This window comes from Hakea prostrata, chromosome 1 (genome assembly GCF_041222555.1).
Source record: "Hakea prostrata isolate BN-2017 chromosome 1, UWA_Hpros_2, whole genome shotgun sequence".
Taxonomy (NCBI): Eukaryota; Viridiplantae; Streptophyta; class Magnoliopsida; order Proteales; family Proteaceae; genus Hakea; species Hakea prostrata.
The window spans coordinates 27,800,048-27,824,749 of NC_142600.1; the positions used below are offsets into that span (position 1 = coordinate 27,800,048).

Consider the following 24,702-nt stretch of genomic DNA (forward strand, 5'->3'; position numbering starts at 1 on the left):
ACATCTGAATTCTACCGTGGATATAGCAAAACTTGGCTCGTGTGTGTCTTAGGATTATTTGGCCTTTATCTTCCCAGTGGATCTATGAATAGAACTATCGTTTACAAAAAAAAAAAAACCTAAAATCTATGGAAGTATTTGTGTGTACTGTTTACCACCTTAGCCGTGGCTCAGGGTTGGATCTTCTAAACTCGGTGAAATTGTCAGACCAGAAAGAAAAACTCGGTGAAATTGATTCCCAATTTCCGTACAATATGGGTGGGCCAGGGCCAGAGTGATGGAACGGGTCGTTCTATTTTTCAGTCACCCACGTAGACTATGAACCGGACCGTCCCAATAAGCTGTTACCCAAAAGCGAAGCGAACAACGTAAGGAAGACCCAACATGGTACAATGAGTCATATTATATACGCAATAGGATTTAAGACTCCAACAAGATCTTAGTAACCACTCCCCGCTACCTTTATTATAACGAACGCCTCACCTATGTTTTAATTTTTTTCTGTGTTCAGTCTCGTTCATCTCAAATTCATCGATATGTAACGCAGGGATCTCTTCGAGACCTATTCCCGAAAGTGGAATTTCGGTTGTTCCAGCTAAGGTAAGCATCTTCAACTCCCAGTTGGAGTTGGGTTTGTCTTGTTTAGTTTAAATATTTTTTTCGGAGGAACTCTGGTTCTAATTTTTATTCGTAAGACGAGATTCCTCAAAATTTCTTTAGGATTTGACATGTAATGCAAGGTTCTGAATCGCGAATATTGGTCGATGGGAGGCTGCTTTAGGGTTTCTGTTGCAGCTGGTTTTATGCAATTCTTCTTTGGATTTCGGTTTTGTTGACTCGAAGAAGAGATCTTTGAATTCAGTGGTTTTCGCATCCATTGTTGAATGAGATGAAAGGGGACCGCGGAGCTGGTGATCGGAGAAGGGAACTGGAGAAAGATAGGGTGCCTTCTGGCAGATTGATCGTCAGGAATAAAGGGAATGACTCCAGTAACGTTGTTTTATTTGGGAAACAAAAGATGCTTGAGTCGAAGAAGAGAAAGCGTTTGATAATGTCTGATTCTGAATCTGATTCTGACAAAGATGATTTAGTTCCTCCTGGTAAAAGGGTTCCCTGCGGAACCAGTTTAGCAAGTAACGGCTATGCCGCTCCTTGTGTAAATCATTCTAAAAGCAAGGTAAACTTTGGTGGTGATGAGAAGAAAATTAAACGTAGAGAAGATGCTGAAATTGCTATGCAAAGATTTGCTCAACGTGGAATTGGAAGAAAGATAAGTAAGCGGGATGTATTTGAATATGATGATGATCCCATTGTTGACACAAGAAAGCACGGGAGGGCACCTTGTGATGGTGATGCAGTTGGCACTGGAGGGAGCAATGCAGTGAGTTTGAAGCTTCGGGAGCCAAGTAGTGGGCGGACGAAACTTGGAACTGAAGGTAGCAGAAGCACCGTAGTTGACAAGAGGAAAAATACCGTTTTTGACAGGGCTGGTGGGTTGTTAAGTGAACAGGAAAGAGGAACTGATCGTTTGAACAAGAAAAGCAAGTTTGAGGCGAAAAGGAATGGAACATTTCATCCGGTTGGGATGCCGAGGGACAAGTTACAGGATCTTGGTAATGAAACTATCAGGCTGCCTGGGAAAAATGGTGTCCTGAAGGTGCTGGTCAAGAATAAGAAGGACTCAGTTGGCTCTGGAAAGGCTTTTAGTCTCCATGAAGCTGAGGAAAATGGAAAGAGTCCTGAATATGGCAACAATTCCATTCGGAGCACACCACCCCATGCTCTTCATCTGAAAAAAAAAATTTGTGATGAACCTGATTCTTTAACAAAGAATCAGCTAAACATGCAGAAATTCTCATCAGCTAAGAGCAAAAAAGCCTTCAATTGGGAAGGGGAGGACAGCCATACATCATCAAGATTGGATTCAAAAGAGGTTGAAATGTCTAGTTCCAAGAAAGTGATAAAGGCCGAAGGAGTCAGAACTCTGAAGGATGAAATTCCTTCATCAAGTTGTAGGGAGGAAAGAGAAAAGCGTTCTGGCACGGAGAAGCAGTTACTGCGAAATCACATAAGAGACATGCTTGTCAGCGCAGGCTGGACAATTGATTTTAGACCTAGGAAGAACAGGGACTACCTCGACTCAGTGTACATTAGTCCTGCAGGAACAGCTTACTGGTCTGTAGTAAATGCTTATGAAGCTCTTAAAAAAGAATGCGAAGAAAACTGTGGCAGCAAGTCCAGTGATTCCAATTTTCAATTTACTCCAATACCAGATGAAGAGCTTGGTAAACTAACAAGGCAGACACGTAAAAAGATTGAGAAGGAGATGAAAAAGAAACTCAAAAATAACAAAGGAAGTAAGGGTGTGAAAGATTCCACACAAAAGAGATCTGCAAAAAATAAGCACATCATGGAGAGCACTGGGAGAATCAAAGATGGAGAAACACTGAGTTCACACATCAAGCAGAAATCTTCTCAATCATCTAAAAGCGTGGAGGCTGCAGAAACTCTTGTTGATGAAGAGAGCAATTCGAGTGCTATCTCACGCAAGGGAATCCCAAAGCCAGTTAGAGTTCAAAGACTACCCTTTGCATCCCATGAACATATGTTACAGGGAAAGAAAAAGGAAAAGCAAAATCGTTGTGGTTTGTTAGTTCGTGGATCTAACACCGTGACAAATCCAGATGATGACGATTTCATCCCTTACTCTGGAAAACGAACTGTGCTTTCCTGGCTTATAGACTCTGGAACTATTCCCTTGAGTGGTAAAGTGCAGTATAAGAACAGGAGACGCACAAAAGTGTTGCTTGAGGGGTGGGTTACTAGGGATGGCATTCACTGTGGTTGCTGTAGCAAAATCCTCACAGTTTCCAAGTTTGAGATCCATGCAGGAAGCAAGCTGCGGCAACCATTCCAAAACATTTTGTTAGAAACTGGGATTTCGCTCTTTCAGTGCCAGCTTGATGCATGGAATAGACAGGAAGAATCTGAACGCTGTGGGTTCCATTTTGTAGATTTTGATGGTGATGACCCAAATGATGATACCTGTGGCATTTGTGGAGATGGTGGTGATCTGATCTGCTGTGATGGTTGTCCTTCAACTTTCCATCAAAGCTGCTTGGGTATACAGGTGTGCATTAATTATTGGATTCCTGATGCCTTAACAAGTCTTACTATAATTATAGTTAATTTTTTTGGATAAATATAAGTATAGTTATTATTATATAATTATAGTTATTGTAGTGGCATAGAATAGCATCATCCTTATTCTCTTTTTGGGTTTGGATGCTGTAGTAGTTATTAAAGCATTAAAGGAATATAAAATGTTAAAGATTGTTGTGTATAAGATATGTTTGTTTACTTATTTCATTGGGCAAAAATTGGGTTCATGCTCATCTGTGTGGTGTTAAGACTTAAGATGACAGTTGTGGATATCAACTCAGATACGGTGTATCACTAAACAGCAGGTTTAGGCTAAAATTTGTTTCCTTTTAGTCTTTTTCGTATCTGTTCTTTTTATATGTTTGTCCAATATATCCTTTATATCCTTTCAACCAGAAAGAAAACAGAGTGAAAAGTTAACATATTTTTCATAACTACTGAAGGGAATGATATATTTCTGTAGTTTTTCTTGTATAATTACTCATGGAATTTTATTTTATTTTATTTCTTAAAATTTCATTTAGCTTTTTTTCTTTCTTTTTCTCGTTGCAGTTGCTTCCTGCAGGTGAATGGCGTTGTCCAAATTGTTCATGCAAATTCTGTGGGGGAGGTGGTGGTAGTACAGCTCAGGAGGATTCTGTAACACTACCCAAATGCAGTCTGTGTGAGAAAAAATGTACTATGACATTCTTCACTTGTTATCTTTTCAATATCATTCAAGTGAAGCCTTACAGGTTCTTAATAGATATTTGCCTGTTGCAGATCACCAGTTGTGTGTTAAGGAGAAGGACGTTGTACTGGTTGATTCCAATGATCCACATTCTTCCTTTTGTGGGGAGAAGTGCAAACAGGTATTACTTATTCTGGATTTTTCATTAGAATGGTATTTTAGCTGCTTCTGTATGCTTTATCTGGCTTTGGTTAGCAAGCATGGCACCGGGGTTATGTCAAGAACTATTTCAACTTTGACCCCGATTTAGTTTTCTTTAAAACTGAAAATACTTTTGGTGATTTGCCTCTTCTTCTATTCTTTCTTTGGAAATAACCTATTAGTGTTAATTGAATGTAAAAAAAGACTGAATAATCCTTGACTTAAATTGGACCAGCAAGTTGAAACATTTGAACCCATTTGAACCAGTTTGAACCATGGTTCAGTCAGAATAACTAGCACAGTGAATTAAAAACAAGTAGAGAATTGAATACTACTACTAATACTTGCACAGCTTCTTGAACTTGTGGTGGGTCTTTAGATCTGTGTCACACAGTCTCACCAGACCCTCACTGCATCTCACAGCTTCTTCAACCATTTTCCTCTCAACCTCATACTCTTATTTATAATAACCCAATTGCAAACCAACCTAATCCTAATCTGAGTAGAAAACAGTAAAATTCTAAAAGAGAGGAAACAACAAACTTAAATAAAAATTTAATTATATTTAATAAAATAATATGCAAGATATAAAAAGATCTTCCTAAGTTTTGGACTTAAAAAGGCTATGTAGTCATCCTCCTGCTAGCTGTCTGTCGGTCCCAGAGGGGTTTACAAATATTCCGTGCAACAGCGTGGCTGTAATTCTGTATTTTCTCCTCCATTTGAGCTGGCCATGCTATCCGTATATTCTGAATCATTATCTTCTCCAGTCTGGTCAATAGCTTTCCTCCTAGGCTCCCACTAGATCTGTTAAAGTCCCCACAACTCAGCAAAATTGTGGCCAATGTATCTGTAAAATCTTGACACAACCACCCTCTCTTTTCAAACTGCTCACCTTCTCTCCCCCCCCCCCCCCAAAAAAAAAAAAAAAAAAAGAAGAAGGCAAATACTCCTTAAACTAGCTGTTTGATCTTCATCGGACAAAATTGATTACAGAACGTGACCCAAATTATTGGCCAGGTGCTGGCTAAATCGATTGCTTATAATATGGCTAGAATCAAATCCAATTGAATGTCCAAAGAGGGGACCTGATCTGCATCAGTCTCATGCCGCCCACCTTGCCAAACACAAATGAAATAGAGGAAAATGAAGTAGAAAAAACTTGGCATTGAGTGTTTATCAACCATAGAAAAAACTTCTTGTTATTGTAGGTGATGTGAACCTAATTCAAAGGTTTAGTTGGAATTATGCTCCAGAATTAGGCTCACTCCAGGATCCTCTCTCTTGGGAACCATCAGCCTTCTAGGGCTGGGAAGCCCTTCAGTGGTGAGGTATTGCCAGGTTTTAGGGTTAGGTATAGGCCTAGAAGGATTGGGCCAGAGTTAGGGTTAAGGGATTTAGGGTTTCAAGACTAAACGTGCTGTAAATGAGATTTCAGACTTGGAATTTAAGATAAGGGTTAGGTTTGGGGAATTTTAAGCCTAGATTGAAGGATACCAAGGTTTGGGTGCTGCTGTGTTATATTTTCAGAACTGAATTTATAAGTTAGGGTTTGGAAACTGGGGCTCCTAGGGTTTTGGTTAGCGTACGAATGGGACTGTTGTTGTTTTGTATTTCAGGTTTAGTCCTAATGGGTTTGGGCTTAGTTTGAGGTTTCCTACTTGGAGTAGGATTCTCAGGGTAGTCAACGAGGGTAGTAGGGTTAGGACTTGGTAGGGAAGTAGAGTAGGTATAGGAGATTCTCATCTGAAGAGGTTTCGTAGTGTGCTTGAGGATTTATGTTGAACTAGGGTTTAGATCTCGAGGTTGAAGATGAATTGCAGAACTTTCACGAAGAAGACAAAGTGCACGAAACTTTATAAGTGCTAGGGTTTAGGTCTTTAAGGGAAAATAAGAGTAGGGATGGGGTAAGGGCTAAGGTGTGATCCTTTTAGAGGAAAAAGGGGAGGTAAATGTGGGGGGGGGGGGATTGGGGAATTAAGAGGGGAGGGATCTTTCTGCTATTGAAGGGAAGGGGGAAGGGGATGGGAAGCTTGTGGATGCTAGGGGAGGGGGTGAAGGGGCTGGAGGTATGCTGTACTTACTGGGCAATAGGGGGAGAAAGACTGCTGCTGAACTTGAAGAAAACTTGGTGAAAGCACTCTAATGCTGCCGCAGGCCTCCGCAAAGGAAACCCAAGATTCTTTTGCTTCCAAATTCTCTATCACACTTTTATCAATCAATTCAACTTTCAAAAACGGAGTTTGGAGGCTTTATTTATAGCCTCTAAAAGAAAACAAACTAGGACTCAACTTAGGAAACCAACTTGGTTTCAAACTAACACTCTAATTCTAAGTATGACTCTTACACAATAAAGACTAATCAAACAACGATTCTATCATATCTTACTCTAGAAGGATTCCCACACAACCTGGGAATCATACCCTAACAAGGACTCTCTAATAACTCCCAAGATAATGACTCAAATAAAAACAGAAGTAGATGTAGGGTCCTAATAACAAGCTGTACCCCATGGTAATACCCTGCCCTTGGACTCCACGATAATTGTCAAAATGACCAAAATGCCCCCGGTTCAATTAGGGGCCATAAGGGTTGGGGAAAGTAACCCTAGGCCATATGCTGTCCCTGGAAACAGTTTACATCAGCAGGCTTTTATACAGATAATGCAAACTCAACATCAAATCTGCGAAAAACCAGTGGGAGGTTGATTGCAGTAGGATTGATACAAAAGGACGAAAAAATTGAATAATTGAAAACTTTTTATTGCTCATTTCTGTTTGCAGATGAAAGAAAAAGGATATTGAGGGATAGTATTGGGTTCTCACTTCTCCCTGAGGCTGTCATCTTATCACTGAGTCTCTCACCAAATCATCACTGCTTGTCACTGATTTAACCATAATTTCTTTCTTGAGTCCTTGTTTTTCTGCTCAGTCTTATACCCTTGGTTATAATAACCCAATTACAAAGCAACTCAATCCTAATCTAAGTATGCAACTATAGTATCCTAATACAAAAGAAACTACAAATCTATAAAACCTATGAGATAGAACTAGTTTATCTAATCTGGAGCCCACATGTCATAGATATGCACGAGATATTATTATGCCAGAAGTTAAAGAAGCTTTAAGCAAGATGAAAGCAGGCAAGAGACTGGGCCCAATTGAGATTTCTATGTAAGTATGGAAAACCCTAGCAGCTCCTGGGGTCTATTGGTTAAGCAATTTTTTTAAAAGAATCTATAACACAAAGAATATGCCAAATGTATGGAGCAAAATCCAGATATATAAAAACAAAGTTGATATCCAAGATTTTACTAACCATATACGCATAAAGCTAGTGAGTCATACTTGAAACTGTGGGAGGTTATTGGATCTTGTTTAGGAATAGAAGCTCATATATTAGAGAGCCAATTGGCTTAGGCTAGGTAGATCCATGACAAGAGCTACATATACTTAGTGAGGAGTCTCATGGAAAGATGTGGACTTAAAGAGTAATTTCCGCACGGTCTTTATTGATCTGGAAAAAGCATAAGACTGATTCCGATGAGTTCTAATTTCACACTTTTTAGTGGTTTGATGTCGAGTATATATGTAGATGTCATTAAAGATATGTATGAAGTTATGGTGATTAGTGTAGTGTCCATAGTTGTCAAGCCATTGCCTGGGCGTTCAGTGCTTTATTGGTGCCTTGACAATGCCTTGTTGCATTGGTTGGTATCACCTTGACTCTTTCTCCACCTCGTATGCCTTGCTTGCATAGACATCATGACAACTGTGAATTTGATTGAGCTTGCTTTGCCTATTTCATAGCCTTGCTTTCCTATTCTTTTCTTTGGTTATTGAACTGGTGTATGGGAGACAACAAAAGGAGGGTAGTGGCTTTCACTCCTAAATAGGTCTCTTCCTCTTCTTTAATGGATGGAACACATTGAATGAAGAGGATTTTGAATGAGTTGAAAGATGGAAAAAACGCGCCCCACTTGCCTACTTGATTGAGTTCTTGTAGCTCTACCTCTCCATCAAAAGTAAACTCATCAGGAATCCACTGGAGTTCCGTAAACCTAATATGTTCCCTTATATAGGCGCTTCTTTAGAGCCCTCTCAAGTATTGACCCATTAGGTAGCCCAAACTCTAAGCTATTGTTTGTTTGCTAGATAAAAATTGGGGTGGAAAAAAGTAAACTTTTCTATGAAATCCCAAAGCATGCTTTGTTTGGTTCAATGGGGTGGGAAAGTGGGCAGACAATCTTCCTTAAATTAAGGAAGTCTGCCTGCTGATTTAGCATGTCACTTTTCCCACCCCGCCCCCTTTTAAAGTCTCGCTAAATTAGTGGGACTTTGTGGGAAAGTGAGGGATATAATAAAAGTGGGATCCAGATGTGCAGCTTTTTCCCAAAATCCTTCACTTTCCTTTTCTATTCCTCACCCCATGACATGTGGGTCCCACACGTTTATTTTTTCCCACTCCTTTTTATCTAGCAAACAAACAATGCCTAAAGGATAATTGCTACCTTTCGCCAGCTTCTCAGCCATCTTTCAAACCTGTTCCCAATGTTTGGTTTTAGTTGGCTCATCCTTGATTGCCGTTGCCTTGAAGTACCTCTCTATATGCTGTAGGAAGTTGTTGACTTCCCATGCATCTCTCTTCCCCACAAAGGGTTGGGCTTTGGCAGCTCTGACTTAGGTGCCTCCCACCCCGTAGTGAGTGTGAAAATATTAGTAGTGAGCGCAGTACAAGTAATCCAAATCTTTTTTCCCCTCAAAGGGTTTGGGCTTTGGCACCTCTGACTTAGGTGCCTCCCACCCTGTAGTGAGCGTGGTAGAGGTAATAGAGGTAATCCAAACAATTGCTTTAAAGTGATGTGGTCCCGATGCTTCAGAATGCTAAAAGGTGATTTAAAGTGATGTGATCCTGCTCATTATGGTTCCTTGGCCCTGTGAGCTGTGTTTTCTTGTTTAGCTTGCTTCTGACTTACTTGGTCAATTTCTTAGTAAAGACCAGGCATACTTAGTATTCAAAACATATTTTTTTCTTAGAACTGAGGCTTTATCGGTCTTTAAGTAGGCTTTATTGGTCTTTGAGTAGGGTGTGTAAATGAATGAGATCTTTAGTATGAGATCTGTGGCAGGTTGGGGCAAGGAATTCTCAGCTACAATTGGATTGCACAGGGATTACCCTCGACCTTTTATCTATTTGCACTTCTCATGGAATGACCTAACTAGGAACATTCAAGGGGAGGTCCCATGGTATATTCTCTTCATCGATGATATTGTTTCATGGATGAGACAAGAGTAGGGAACTAAAATAGAGATACAGAAATCAACCTTTGAAACAAAAAAGCTTTACAATTAGTTGAACGAAGATGGTGAATGTGATGTCTAATTTTATTCACAGTATGATGAATAATGAAATGGTGTGAATTGAGGAAAGAGAGGTACCACAAAGGGATTATTTTTAAGATACTAGGGGTCTATCACATCTATAAAAGGGGGCATTGAGGATGATGTTTCACAAAAAGTTAAAGTGAGGTGCATCTAGAGTGCTGTGTGACAAACATATTCTTTTAGAGCTCAAAATAAAGTCCTGCAAAACTGTTGTGTGATCAACTGTGATGTATCAAGCAGAATATTGGACAGTTAAGGTGATGTACACCAGGGCTAGGACTGAGGGTTAATTTGGTAATTTCCCTAGACTTAGGGTTTGCCTAGGAAATTCCAGCAAAAGGGGGAAGGTTTTAAGGTTTCTAAGGTGATTTAGAGCCTACTGAAACTGAATTTCAGATCTGAATCCTATTGTAATCGGAAGTCCAGATTTAAATTTTGAACTCAAAGGCAGATAGGGTTTCGGATAGGATGGACAAAGGCTACTCGTTGCTGGTTCTGCTGAACAGGGTTGACTTCTATTGCTATCCTTTCAACTAGAATGGGATCTAATTGACAGAACTTGCTAAAAATCAGATTTCTGGAATTTTAAATTTTCTGCAGAATCTCAAGGAGCAAGATGAAGTGCAGGTTTTTCTAACTTAGGGAAATAGGACTGATTTGTAGACAATAATGGTAGGGCTTGAACCTAGGGTTTCCTGCGATCCAACTGGGGGTGAATGGGGCTGGAAAGGGGCTGGGAATTGGGATTTCCTAATGGGACTAGGTTGCTCTATCGCAGGGAAGAGCGTGGGGAAAAGGGTAGGTTGCAGTTGCTAGAGAAGTGGCTAGGGGAGTTGTGGGGCTTGAGGGCAGGGCTTAGGGTGGTCGTAGAGTTTGGGGAATGCTGCTGTTAAGGTGCAGCAGCAAAGGGGAGGGACTTTAGGGCTGTGCAAGCAAGGTAGGGGGGGGGTGCGGACAACAGAGGGGAGGCAGGGAAGGTGGGGTATGGTGCTGAACTTACTTAACTGCTGAATTTGGATGCTTGATGGCTTTGATGATTACTTGTGCTCTGCTGGATTGAAGAAGATGAAGTATTAACATGAACAAACATTCAATGAAGGCCTGTGCAACCATGGTTGTCAAAGCGGCAATGCGACCAAAGTGGTTGGGGCTCCGCCTAGGTGAGTAGGCAACAAACCGGTGCCTAGGTAGCAATAAGGCGACCAAAGCGGTTGGATAAAAAATTTTCAATACATATACATTTAAACTGATAAATTTCTATTATAAGCTAAACAAACATTCAAGAATCACATTCATCCAAAGAAAAATAAAAAAAATACAAGCATTCAAGAATCATAATTATGAAAAAAAAATCCAAAAAAGAACACATACATAAATTCATCTCATCAAGCATCATAACAATATGGTGATCCATAAGATGGAGCAAAGTCTTATTATAATGCCTTCGTTCTTTATATAAAGAAATTTTGGTCCACCCTTGGAGTTAACATAGAAATCCATAAGGTGAGGTCTGATTGATAAATTGGATAACTTAAGAGTCGCATTAATTTTAGGGGGCATTATTTGACCAATTTTTTTCACCCGACTTTTTCTTTAAATAAACAAATAATTTTCAAATCCAAATCAGATTGATATGTTCGTCTTTTACCTCCTTTTTTATTGAACACAATAAATTAATAGATCACATTATTTGATTTCCAAATCATTGTCCATTTAATGATTCGTTGATTCCCAATTTCAAAATGACTAACTATTAAATTTGTATACGGTTTGGAGAATAAAATTTGATTAAAAATTTTTAAAAAGAAAAAAATATTATTATGTATAAAATGTCAAAAAAGAAACTGGTTAGGTGTCTAGGCGGCAATAAGGCGCACAAGGTGACGGAAAAAATGCAAATAAACAAAGCGGTGGCAAATAAGGCGGTTGAAAAACCGAACCGCCTTACCGCCTTGTCGGATGCTTTGAAAACCTTGTACCCAACAAAGGAGACCCTGGTCCTTAATCAGTTTTATTAATCATCAAAATGTATTTTACATTGCTAGAATAGACTATTTATAGGCTAAAAATAAAAGACTTTGACTGAGTTTGGGAATCCCTAATAGATAAGGTTCCCAACTCTAGACTACTACAATAAAAAAGGAATCAAATTACTACAAGACCACAACCTTAGGATTGGAATCTTGTAAAGACACTTAAACTTGGGACTCAAGCCAACACTTTCAAATAAAAACAAACTCTAAAGGATAAGACCCCTTTGGATAAGAAATCTTGTCTTATCCACAACTAACTTTTAAAGGACTTGGACTCTTCATAATTCAAAATTGATTGCTTCATGATTTAAAATTGACTAACCCAAATAGAAAAATAAAAGTAGATCCATGACCCTTGGATCGAGGGGAATCTATCCAGACCCATACTGAGTCCTAAAAGGGGACTGGAAAATGACCAAAATACCTTTGGGAGGCATTCGTCCAGCTTGGATTGGCCATTTGGAACTGAATTTTGGGACCCGGTTATTGGGGGGAGGGTGTCCTTGTGTTCACATCATAAGGTGAGTCTTACTAAGGGTGTCAACGGGCTGGGTTGGGTCGGGCCAGCCTTGAACCCTAACCCAACCTTAGAGGCCGAAATTGAAACCTAAACCCCATCCAACCTTGTCAGGGTTTAAGAATCACCAACCCTAACCCGACCCTAACAGGACCCAACTCAACCCGGCTTGCCCTGATTAAGCTTGAGATGGTCGGGTTGGCCTTGACCAACCTTAACCCTGACCCTATTTTTATTTTTTAAAAAAGGGATAAAGGTGCGATTTGGTAGAATCGACAGACCAGCGCTGCCCTTGTCTTACTTTTGCGCTTTTATTAAATTTAACTATAAACATAACTTTAACTAAATTATACTAACATAGTGTCGGGTTGGGCCAAGGGCTAAACCGAACCCGACCTGACACTTTCAGGGTTGATTATTTTGTAACCCAAGCTCGCCCTTTGTGAAAAAATCGGGTTGAGATCTGGCCGGGCTCAGGGCTGGCTTAGGCCTGGCCTGATCAACAGGATTTTTTTGACACCCCTAAGTCTTACTAATAAGCTGTATGCAGCAAAGATGAGGATGTTAAGATGGATGTGTGGGAAACTTGGAAGGGTAAGGTAAGGAATGAATGTGTTGGAGCTGACTTAGAAGTTGCCTCTATTAATGACAAGCTCCAGAGAGTTGTTAGAGGTGCTATGGTTATGTGCGATCGTGGAGTGATATGTCCCTGATTGAAGTAGCTAAAAGAGCTAGGGCAGGCCTAAAATGACCATTGAAGGAGCTGTGAGGAAGGATACATGGTCTAGGCCTTCTACCAACATATGACCTAAAATAGAGCTTATTGGATGGCAAGGACCTTGTAGCCTGTCCCATTTAGTTGAGCTAGTTCCCGTCGTGCATTCGTCTTCCATTTTCTTATATATTTTTTATTTTATTTACCATTCATCTTTCCCATCTCTACATCCCCCTTCCCCCAATCTTCTCTTTTTAGTTTTATTTTTTTAACTTTGTTTTGTTTGGATCCATGTAGCAGATCCTATTAATTTGGGGTAAGGCTGAGTTTGTTTTGTAGGCCCTCGCAAGACGTGTAAAACTCTTAATAAAATTCACGATTTAAAAAAAGGGCTTCTAATCCTCTTTCTACAAGCTCTTCATGGGCCCCAAAGGGATTTATGAGCATTCCACATAATTGGCAAACTCCTGTATTTTCTTCTCCAGATGAGCTTGCCATGGGTCCACAGTATTTTCTCCTCCAGGCTGGTTGATAGCTTCCCTCCTAGTCTCCCATGAGATCTGTTAAATTCCCTAGGAATCAGAAGATTATTAGGACAGTACATCTTGAAAATACTCCTCCCTTAAATCTTGTTCTCAATCTCTTCTTTGGACAAAATTAATGGCAAAACATGACCCATATTATGAGCCAGCCAGGCTGAATTGATATGTCTGAATATGAACTAGAATTGAACCCAATTGAATGCCCAATCCTAGGATCCTTATTTGGATCAAACCAAAGTTCAAAATCTTGGTTTTGGCCAGTCTCAAACTGAGATATGGCTGAAATTTGAGCCATTTTGGCCAAACCAGGTAACTTTGCCTGGAAAGTTTGGTCCCTGCTTCAGCCCCTATTTTGGTGGTTCTTTGACCTTGGTTTTTGCATACACACTATTCAAATCAAGATTAACACAAGGAAGAGGTATTTTGCATAATGAATCAATGAAACACACTCATTCATATCTTAATAATTGAGAGACATGTGTCTGTTCTAACAAATACAAAGAGTTGTAAATTGTTACAAAAGTACTTTAAATGTCTAATACAATCAAATGTAATGTTGAAAAACATGATAACCACAAACTATATAAGCAAAAAGAAACTTGCACTAGGTATTCAATATCTCCACTTCAACCAATTATGAGCCCTGATCAAAAAGAAACATGCACTAAGGGGTTGTATGGTAATGATTTTGTGCCAAATTTCTCAATTCGGCACAGAATCCACTTTTTATGCTTCTGTGCCAAATTGGGCCAATTTGGCACAGAATCTATACTAAAATCTTGTATGGTTGGACACAGATGGGCACGTTTCTTTAGCAAAATTGGCACAGAATCTTGTATGATATGTACAAGGGTAGGGCAAGCTTTTTTACTTTTTATTTTTTACAAAATGATTAAAAAAGGTAAATACACATCAGTTGATACACAATTACTCACTTAAAATCAGGTGGCATTATAATGTTTCAAGTGATTGGTGGGAGTCTCGCTGTTGCTACCAATTGATTTGCAATTGTCTTCCTTTGGTTTTCCATTTGTCTTGCTTCATTTTGGTTGTTTTCAGGGCGAACATAAGGGTCCGATATGACTTCTTCAGGTATCCAATGCGGGTCTCCGTACTCTTGAAACTTTTTGTCAGCAACTTGCTCATTGCGGATGTAGTTATGAATAACAAAACAAGCAATGACAATTGTAGTTTGAGTACGTAATGTAAACCCGTGGCGCATTTTAACCAAAATTGGAAACCTGCTCTTTAGGCACCCAAAACACCTTTCTATAATATTCCTTATCGAAGAGTGCCTGTGGTTGAAAAGTTCAATTGCAGTCCTTGGCCCTCGACCTCTCTCCCTGAAATCTCGCAAATGATACCTATTACCCTTGAATGGTGTATGAATCCAGTCATAGTCAGGTATCTGGAGTCAAACCATATAATACTTACCTACGACAAATTAAGATAATAAAAGTTAGTCCCATTAGTTTAGATCTGATGAAGGGTTAAAAATAATCGATGAAGTAGTTGTATTAAATTTACCTGGAGGAGGTTGAGGAAAATTTAAACTGGGGGTCTGTAATTGCTTGTCTAAAAACTCTACAATCATTTGTAGAACCTTCCCAGCCAGAATCACATTATTATCACCATTTCCTAAATTTCAACCATTTTTCCACCATTTTAAGGCTTATCATCATTATTATCAGCTCTGAGTGGCAATTTCCTTGATATAATTATCATAATCTTTCAACCCATAAACCTAATCCATTGCTCAAAACTCAGAAGTCATAAACCCATTATGGCCAGGGAGAAGAATATAAACATTTTATTACCTGGATACTGTTAAAACATAACTTTTCTCGGTAAAACATAACAAAGAAATGGACTTTGAAACAAAACAAAAATAGAACAGACATGTATAAAAATCACACCAATCCAATGGCCATCTCATATCAACATCACCCAAAATTAGCCACTGAAAACCAGTTTAAGAGCCAAAAATAGAACAAAGAAATGGACTTTAAAATGAAGATAGAAAAACCAGAAACAAATGGACTTTTGGATCTTCCCTCTGTCCTTCCTTTCTTATTCCTCTCTCCCAAAAATAACATAAATTGAGAGGAGAGTTTGAGTTCAGAATCGAACATTACACAGAGAAGAAGATGGATCAAAGTACCTAAATCCAGAACAAGAAAGACGAAACCGAGAGCTTCAACACTTGAAGAGGCAAGAGTGAACGAGAGAGATGAAACTGAGAGCTTCAACTTTGCGATCGATGGTGAACGTAGAGTATACCTTGTCTTCGAGTAGCTTTTCTTCAAGGGTTTTCATTGGGGAGATAGCAGAGAAGAGAAGAAGATGATCGTGAGGCAGCATGAACGAGAGGTTTTATGGCATTTTATTTTTAAAAGAAGAATTGCATCAATGCCCCTTCGTTCCGTCAAGGAGGATGCCTGCCCTGCATTTTGTAAGAGGATTGCTTTTGTGTGCCAAATGCCTGGTTCAACATATTTTTGCTGAACCAGCACACTAATTTCAGACCGGTTTATCATACAAGATTTTAGTGACTTCTGTGCCAAAATGGGCAAATGGCACAGAATAAGTATGCCAGAATCGTTACCATACTCAGTGTATAGAAAATTTTCTGGCTTTTGAAACTATTTTTTATAATTATTATCTTATTTATTAATTACATTGTTAACTACATTTGATTAAAAACAACATCATCATCATAAATCACACCAATAATTAATACTAACTAGTACTAATATTCCACAATTCTTAAATATAAAACAGAAAATAATTGGTTTTCTTGAATCAAATTTTAAATAATTACAATAATTATTTAATAATTTTAAATAATTACAGCAATTATTTAATAATTTTAAATAACTTAAATAAATAATTAACAATAAAAAAATAAATTTTACATCATCATAGCATAGGAATGATGACTTTTTTAAATACATTGTTGGAAATTAATTCTTAAAAACCAGAAAATTTAAAATGTACTAGGACCCCTAAAATTCAGGGATCATGCTCCTACACTAGACACAAAGATTTGAAAAGAAACAAACGTGTTCTGATGCATCAACTGTCAAGAGAACAAAATTAGGGAAGAATACACATACCTAACTTCAAATGATGTTTATGGATGGTTTTGAGGGAGAAAGAGGGATTTGAACTCGGAAATGAGATTTTTTGTCGAGCTGGGCAAAACTCGGCTGATGGTATTGAGACAAATCTGCAAAAAACGCAGATCTCACTTTGAAACAGGGTAGAAATAAGGCTGTGGTTCGACCTAACGGGTCCATATCTGGTTTTTTTCCTCACCATGCATTTTGTCTCGGTTTTCTAGGAAAGCGATATTTATAGGCAAAATGTCGCTGAAATTTTGGGAAGATTTGAGTAGTGCTTTCAGCTATCCAACCTCTAGGGCAAAGGTACATAAGGACTTGAGAAGAACCATTTTCTGATTCAGAATTTGAATCAGCCCAGGTGCAAATTTTGGGTGCTCATCTCTTTTATCTTTCGATAGATGAAGGTTGTAGCTACTTGCAAAGTGACGAGGCTGGACAACTGATCATGGAAACTGTAATGTCATTTCAGAGACTTGTTCTTTCCTTTTACCTCTTATGGAAATTGGCATGTTGGAGGAAGAAGCCAACTGCTACATTGTGGGGATGACATTGACGGACTCAGATGTCATCCTTGAGGGAGACTAGGGCATATTAAAGAGAAATGCTGGTTGCTTCATGGGTGTTCCTCGAGACTTGTGCCTACTACGACACCTCGTGCCAGGAGTGGGGAGCAAGAGCATACCCAGTTGTTCTCCTTCCAGGCTTGCTTTTTGACGGCTGAAACTAATCCTGTGGGGCGTCCATCTGGGTCAACTACACTTTTCCTGTAGCACCTTGCTGGCAGCTTCTATTCAGATCTGAGTCTTTCCCCTTCTGTCTATTAAACATGACCAGCATCAGCAAGAGTTTAAACAAAGGATTCACTGGAACAGTGCATGGGATTTTTGGTTAAAAACTTTATAAGGCCATGGCAATGCAACGTTCGATGCAGAATCATCACCAAATTGAGCTTCTTCTTCTTCTTTTTAATTTTTTTTATTTTTTATTTTTTATACTAGGAATAAGTCTAGGATCGAGTTGTATACATGTTGGGACTTCCAGCCACGGTTTTCAATGTAGTAGACAACTTTTATGGACCAATAGTAAGGGTGATAAGGTTTCATACGGGATTAGTTAGTTCATTTCAATTTCATTACTTAGTTTGTTTGAGGTTGCTTTGGGATAGTTCAGTTTTTACCTAGTTTATTTTAAGTTTTGGGTTAGTCCAGTTGAACAGTTCTGTGTGTTTCAATTTAAGTTCTGATACAAAACTTTAGTTAGCTATTAAATTGGTGGGGTCCACTCGAACTGAAATCATAGGCATGTTAGGACCCAGAGGACTCAAAGTGACTATGTGTTTGAGTGAATTTCCTTTATCGTTTTAGCTTCCTAATTAGCTTCAGTCCTTATTAGTTACGAATTTAGGATTGCCTTCCCTTCAGGTGTTTGAATCTTTTCATAAGTTCGTAAATGGGGCAAGCATTGTGCCTGAATTTGATAAATAAAAAATGTTGCTTTTGCTGTTTTCTTCTCCATTGAAGATCCCTTGTCTTTGATCAAGAAAGACCTCTTGTGTGCTCAAGGATAGGGATTGATGGTTGACCCAAAAAAGAAAAAGAAAAAAAGATAGGGATTGATGTCTGATATCGAAGCAACACCTTGTGGTGTGAAGCTCAGATAACTGGATCATCTTCATTCATGTTCATTGCTACTGTTTTGCTGGCTGTTGTCATTTTCTTTCAGATGTTTTAACAAGTAAGTGTCGTTTAAAACCTCTGCAACTAGCATTCCAGATTCTAGACATTTGTATGCACTCTTTTGTTATTCCTTGGGTGCATAAGGAGGTCTAATGTATTTAGATTTTGGTGTAGTGCCTCAAATTCTTCTAATTACCAGTTAGATGGCTTTGTGATTTGATGCTTTTCTTTTATTTATTTTTTCCTTTCTTGATATGGTATCTGCACATTGAAGCCTACATACATGACTATTAATAACTCTCTCTTTTTTTTTTTTTTTGGGGGGGGGGGGTTGGTGTGTTGCTTTTCTTTAGATTTTCGAGAAATTACAGAAGCTTCTCGGTGTTAAACATGAGGTGGAAGCAGGATTTTCATGGACTCTCATTCAGCGCTCTGACTTGGACTCAGATATGTCTTCTCGTGTACTGCCTCAATGGGCTGAATGCAATTCTAAGCTAGCTGTTGCACTGTCTGTTATGGACGAGTGTTTTCTACCTGTCGTTGACCGGAGGAGTGGGATTAATTTGATTCACAACGTTCTATACAATTGTGGGTAAGGACTTATGATTGTGTTCTTTAGTAAGAGTAATTCTGGTTGATGCGTCACTGTTGAGCTCCTTAGCTTTACAAAGTTGTAAAACCAACTTGATGCTGTTGCATCATATAAAAGAGGGAATTGGAATTATGACCACTTTTGGAGCCATGTTCAACTGAATTTGTGGATTATTGGTTGTTATTTATTTTTATTCATTGCTAGGAGGCTAAGCATTTTGCCAAGTTTTCACTATTTGAGGAACAACTGGTCTTTGAGAATAAGTTTCCTTATTTTTATGTCATGATTTTTTTAATTGCTTTTACAAATGCTGGATAATAGAGCACTGGTACTGACCTAATTTTCTTTGTGCTTGTATGAGTTTTCCCATGGGTGTTATGGCTTGATTATTAAGCCATTAAAATCTGATTCAGATAAAATACATCTGGGCTTAATTTAATAGAAATAAGTGTGGGGTTCAGTTATGCATGTGTTGGGCCTTTGGTCCAATGTGGTTTAATTGTAATGGGCCTGTTGTACGGGACACGAGTAGAAGATTGACCTACAAAATAGGTAATTTCTGCCTTTTTATTTTGGTAGTGTTCAGTGAGATAGCCAAGCTGGATTAATAATTTACGAGACCAGTCCTGTTTTGAGTTAGTGTCTATGTTATTTTAGTTTCTTAATCGATTAGTATGCATTTGTTAACGTCTCTATGCTAGGAGCACAGTTCTTCGCCAATAACGTTTTTTGGTGCTGTGCTTGAAAAATATTTTTAGAACAACTTTGAGCGTTTGATAAACACATTCCAGAAATGTTTCTTGAACATTTCCATAACAAGAACATGTTTGATAAATACGTTCTAAGAAATTTGTACTGGATGTAATTTCACTTTTAAGTTCTCTACCAAGCCTTTGATTGGAAATCCTGAAATGGGCTATAATTATTATCATAGTCATTTGCAATGACCTCAATTGGTACCCTTGGTAACACTGCTTCATCAAACTCTCCTTGTTGCCATTTGCTTTCAGCCTTTTTTATTTTTTGTCTCCTCTTTATCTCTTTAAGTGTTTGCAATGGCCTGGTGCACCTTGTTAGGAATCTTAGTGCATTTGACAACATCATTATGCCTCCCAAATGCCACTAAATCGCAACATCCCACAATATCACAGTTGGAGTTTCTTTTTATCTGCTTACATCAGGTCTTCATGTTGCCATGCCCATAGTCCCCCACGGTGATGCAAATTTATTGCTTGTTACAATATTACATAAAAAAAGTGTATTTGTAACTATTGAACATGATATCAAGCTCTATCCCCTAAACCTGGTATGTATCTATTAATTAAAATAGAATTTAGAATGTCCATTAACAATTATTATACCTCAGTATGAAACATTATAGTGGAATGTTGTATTTGCCACCATTTAAGTTTTGACATGTAGTACATAGCCTACATATATTGTAAGTAATTTTTCAACAAGAAACAGGTATTTTTCCTTGATATTTGTTTTTTTTTTTGGAAGTTTTATAAACTTCATAATTTATGGAAGTAAAATAATATAATTTATGCGTTAAAAGAAAGCAACTGCTTGAGTCCTTAGCATCTAATGATGTCCAACATACATTGAAAAGAGAACTTCCAATCAATCACTATTAATCCTACTTCTGTCAACTTTTTTTAATTAGTAACATAAGAGTCATTTGGACTTCATCATATCATAGATTGGCCAGAGTTGTGTAACATATATTGTATTGACACCTATGACTTAGCCGCCAAGATTTGGGCATATTCTTCTGGAAAAGAGATGATGGGGACCTCTGTTATGATTGAGCATGGCTGTTCTCGATTCTGCTGGAAAGAGTTTGGTTCTTTCCTCTTGCTGTCAGTATCAGTTATTATGGGAGCTATTTGCTATCTATTGGTCATCCATGGCTGTTTGTTTATTGGTTTCCTTATGGATGTAGGAGACAATTGTGGCAAGGTTTCCTTATTTTATCTTCTATTTTCTAGTTTCCCCTCTCATCACATTCTTCTTCTTCTTCCTTCTGGTTTTCTTTATTGCTTTTAGTCTAGAGGCTGAAGACGATAGGATTTTCCTATTGCCATAGTTTCTATTTTGTTCATTTAAAAAAAAAAGTTTCTATTTTATTGGGTGTCTCACTTTCAAGAAGTTGAGCTGTCACAATTTGACTTTCTTTTTTTTCCTTTTCTTTTCATGGGTTGGTTGCTTTCCTGATTGAGGTTTGACAAGTAACCATTTCTGCTTTATTTGGTTTCCTTATTACTTTCCAATCTGTTGTTCATTATTACTCCATTCAACCCCTCTTTTCATTATTAATGCTGCAACTATTGCCCTTCTTTCCAGGATTAGTTCTCTTTGGTTCTTTATTTAGTTTCTTATACCTTGGTCACTGCTTATGTCATGGTACTTGTCTCTTTGTTTAGCTTCCTTTTTGTTTTGGTTATTCTTAAACAAAAAAAGAAAAAAGAAAAAAAAGGTATGACTTATCCTTCTACTTTGCCATTATTTTGCATGGTGGATCCCTCTTTGTCGCCAGAATTTGCAGAATTGCCATTAGGATTATTTTGTATGGTGGATCCCTCTTTGTGGTCAGAATTTACAGAATTGGCATTGGGCTTTTATGTTAATCATTTTTTGCTGGACTCCTATAGTTCTATTATGTCAACTTGGAATTCCAATTTTTTTTGAAGATTGGCACTTTGTGCGACCATTATTTTTTTATCGGGAAAGGTGCATTGGTGATTATTGGAATCTGGTCGTGGTGCTATTTTTTGTTATTATTTTGTCTAGTTCACGTGCATTGCTACACGTGAGGGGGAAATTGGAGACTTATTCTATATCTACTCAAGATTTGTTGAAAAACATTGTCTATGAAGATCTTTATCCTCTTAAGATGGTATTCTACAACAACACCTACCTACTTGGTCCGTAGTAACCTATATTACCGTTACCTACTAACTAAGTCTGCCGTAACCCATATTGCTTTTTTTTGGGGGATAAATATATAAATATAATATAATCACCCCGAAGGGAAGGAGAAAGTACAAGGAGGAAGGGGGGGGGGGAGAATGGGCTAGGAGGCCTGGAAGACACTAACAAAGAGTTATCAAGACCCCAGGTAACAACAATGAGCCTGTTCCTTGGGGTGTCTACAAGAGGTCATGAGGCAAAAAGAAAATCCTAGAGCTAACATCATTATAGATGGATTTCCAAATCTAATATGAGGAATGGGATTTGTTAGTCCATCTATGGTAGTTAGGCTCCATCCAAATGGGGAGATACAAGCACTCGGAACAAGCTTCCCTATAGTGTCAGCAATCGAAGAACTGAACCAGTGGCACTCAATGTCCAAGGGTTGGGGCCCTCTTGATATAGGCCAAATAGAGGAAGGGTGCGGGACCAAATAGGCCGAGAAAAGGGGCAAGCAAAAAAGAGGTGCGGGGTGGTCTTAGGCTCAAGACAAAACCAGCAACATTTAGTGTCCTCTCTCAGGCCCCTTGCCCTCTCCGCAATGTCTTTCTCAATTGCTGAATGATCAAATATCTCCTTTTGGCTTGATTCTTGGCATCCTCTATCATGTCCTTGGCGCCAGAGCTGTTTACTCTTTTGGCATCCCCAAACTTTACCCTCTCTCTCACTTTCCTTGTGCCAGATCCTGCCCCCCTCTTCTTCCTTTCCCTAGGAGCTTGACCTTGTTTGGTCCCTTCTCCCCCACCTACCTCCTCCCCTCCCTCTGTGACCAACTCCTTTGGCTCCCTTCTAAAGACTCTCGTTTCTCTATTGCCTCTGCTTGGAACCATATCCACAACTCTCCCCCTTGTCCCTTGGACCCAGCTGGCATAGTTCAAGGGTAATATTCCCCGCCAAGCCTTATAGGCTGGAGAACACTGTCCCTCTGCCTTCCTACCCAATCCCTCCTTATCCACCGATCCATCCTCGTCAGCCCCTATTGTATCTTCATGTCAATAGGGCTTTTTATCTACCAACTTGGTCTTCAGTAGCCCATACTATCTTTTACCTACCTACTTAGTCCGCAATAACTCATACTGTCTTTTACCAACCTATAATTCTAAGTTCTAGCTACTACTTGCCTTTTTGTGAAGAGCTTATATGTAACATTGGAGCTATATGTTTTACCTAATTATATGGACATTGAAGCTGCACATTTTCATTGTTTGATGGTTCGTTTGACATGAAGATTGTTTTTTGAAAGTTGTTGTTGACTCCTGATGAAGCCTCTCGGTGTTTATTGGTATTGGCTTGCGCTTAAGAGTGATGAAATTTTTACTGTATATTTTTGATATTTCAAGATGGAGCCTTTGACTTGTATGCTCCAGCTTGAGGGGGGAGTGTTAACATATGCACCATGACGGGTAATCTATCTTTCTACTAAGTATTTTCTTACTTTTATGGTTTACTTAGGTTGAAAGAAAGATTAGATTGGAATGATTCTCAAGACATATTTCCTTATTTGGTTTCATATTATGTTAATATTCTGAGAATATATCAGAATATAACTTTCCTTATTTTGTAATATTCTGGGAGATCATCCCAGATCTATAAATAAAGTAAGTTAGGGGGAGCTGGAGCATCTTGCACAGCTCTCCCTCTTCCTCAATTCTCTTCTCTCTTGCTTTCTCTTCTTTGATCTTCTTATTGTTGGCTGGTTATAGAATTTAGACTTCGAAGAGTCTTTATTAACCTAAAAATAACTTATGATAGAGTCCTTGGAGTGTTAATTTGCCAAGTACTAAAGAAAAGAAATATTTGACATAATTAAATATATGTATGATGGTCTAGTGACATGTGTAAGAATAGTAGGCGAATAAGGTAGTGATTCTTGATTACAATTGGGCTTCATCAAGGATCAGCTTTAAGCACATATTTATTTGCACTTATAATGGATGATATAATCAAAGACATTCAAGAAGAGGTTCCTTGGTAGATGATTTTTGTTAATGATATTGTTTTGGTAGATGAGACACAAGTAGGGATTGATACCAAGTTAGAATCATGGAGAGCAACTTTGAAATCTGAAGGCTTTAAACTAACTAGAACAAAAATGGAATGTCTAGTGTGTAATTTGGTCGTGATTGGACGGAGGATGAGGTGGTAAGACTAGATGAGAGGAATATTCTACAAAGCAATTATTTTAGGCACCTTGGCTCAATCATAAATATAAAATGTGATATAGAGGATGATGTTTCTTAAAGAATTAAAATAAGGTTGGATGAAGTGGAGACTGGAAAGGTGTGTCTAGGGTCTTGTGTGATTGACTTATTCTTTTAGAACTAAGAGGAAAATTCTATAGAACCATTATACGACCAGCTATGACGTATATTGCAGAGTGTTGGGCTATTAAGAAGCATTGTATAGGTAAACTTTGTGTGGGAGAAATAAGGAAGCTAAGATGGACGAGTGGCAAAACTAGGAATGTTAAGGTAAGGAATGATCATATTAGAGCTGGACTTGGAGTAGCTTCAAAGCCTTCACTAAATGATAAGCTACGAGATAGTTGATGAAGGTGGCAAGGCCATGTTCAACGGAGGCCTTTAAATGCCCTTGTATGGAGAACAATTTAATCTAGATTGAAGGAATTAGAAGAACTAGGGGCATACCTAGGATAACCTTAAGAGAAGTGTTGAGGAAGGATATGCATAGCTTAGGCCTTCTAGTATGGCTTAATAGAGCTGATTGGAAGGCAAGGATCCATTAACCGATTCCATTTAGTTGGGTAAAGGCTTGTTGTTATTGTTGTTGTGTGCATGTGTGGGTAGGTATATATCCTTGACTTTGGTCATTGTTTATTCACTGTGATTCTGGTTTGTTGTTACCTTTCTAGTGCTATATCTTTAGGCTACTAGAAATTTTCAGAAACTCTTGGACCTATCTATATGCACCATTTTTTGCATCTGTATGTACTGACCCTTTTTTTCCCCTTCTGCAGGTCAAACTTTAATCGTCTGAACTATAGTGGCTTCTATACTTTTGTCCTGGAAAGGGGTGATGAAGTCATCTCTGCAGCATCCATTAGGTAATCTTCCTTGTAATATCATGGCAATTAGCTCATTATGGTAAATGA

At 38.5% G+C, this 24,702-nt stretch overlaps 1 protein-coding gene across 2 annotated transcripts in view; it reads left to right on the forward strand.

The window, feature by feature from the left end:
• Positions 1-409: 409 nt before the first annotated feature.
• LOC149028577 (Acyl-CoA N-acyltransferase with RING/FYVE/PHD-type zinc finger protein) overlaps positions 410-24,702 on the forward strand; it is a 49,178-nt gene continuing 24,885 nt past the window's right edge. The window contains exons 1-5 of one of the 2 annotated variants that reach the window (XM_089137821.1): positions 410-3,130; positions 3,715-3,838; positions 3,925-4,013; positions 18,379-18,617; positions 24,568-24,654. In XM_089137821.1, the coding sequence (XP_088993947.1) occupies positions 890-3,130; positions 3,715-3,838; positions 3,925-4,013; positions 18,379-18,617; positions 24,568-24,654 (2,780 nt within the window). In that variant the 5' untranslated portion in view covers positions 410-889. The remainder of the gene's footprint in view (positions 3,131-3,714; positions 3,839-3,924; positions 4,014-18,378; positions 18,618-24,567; positions 24,655-24,702) is intronic. The other variant, XM_089137828.1, reaches the window with a different exon arrangement.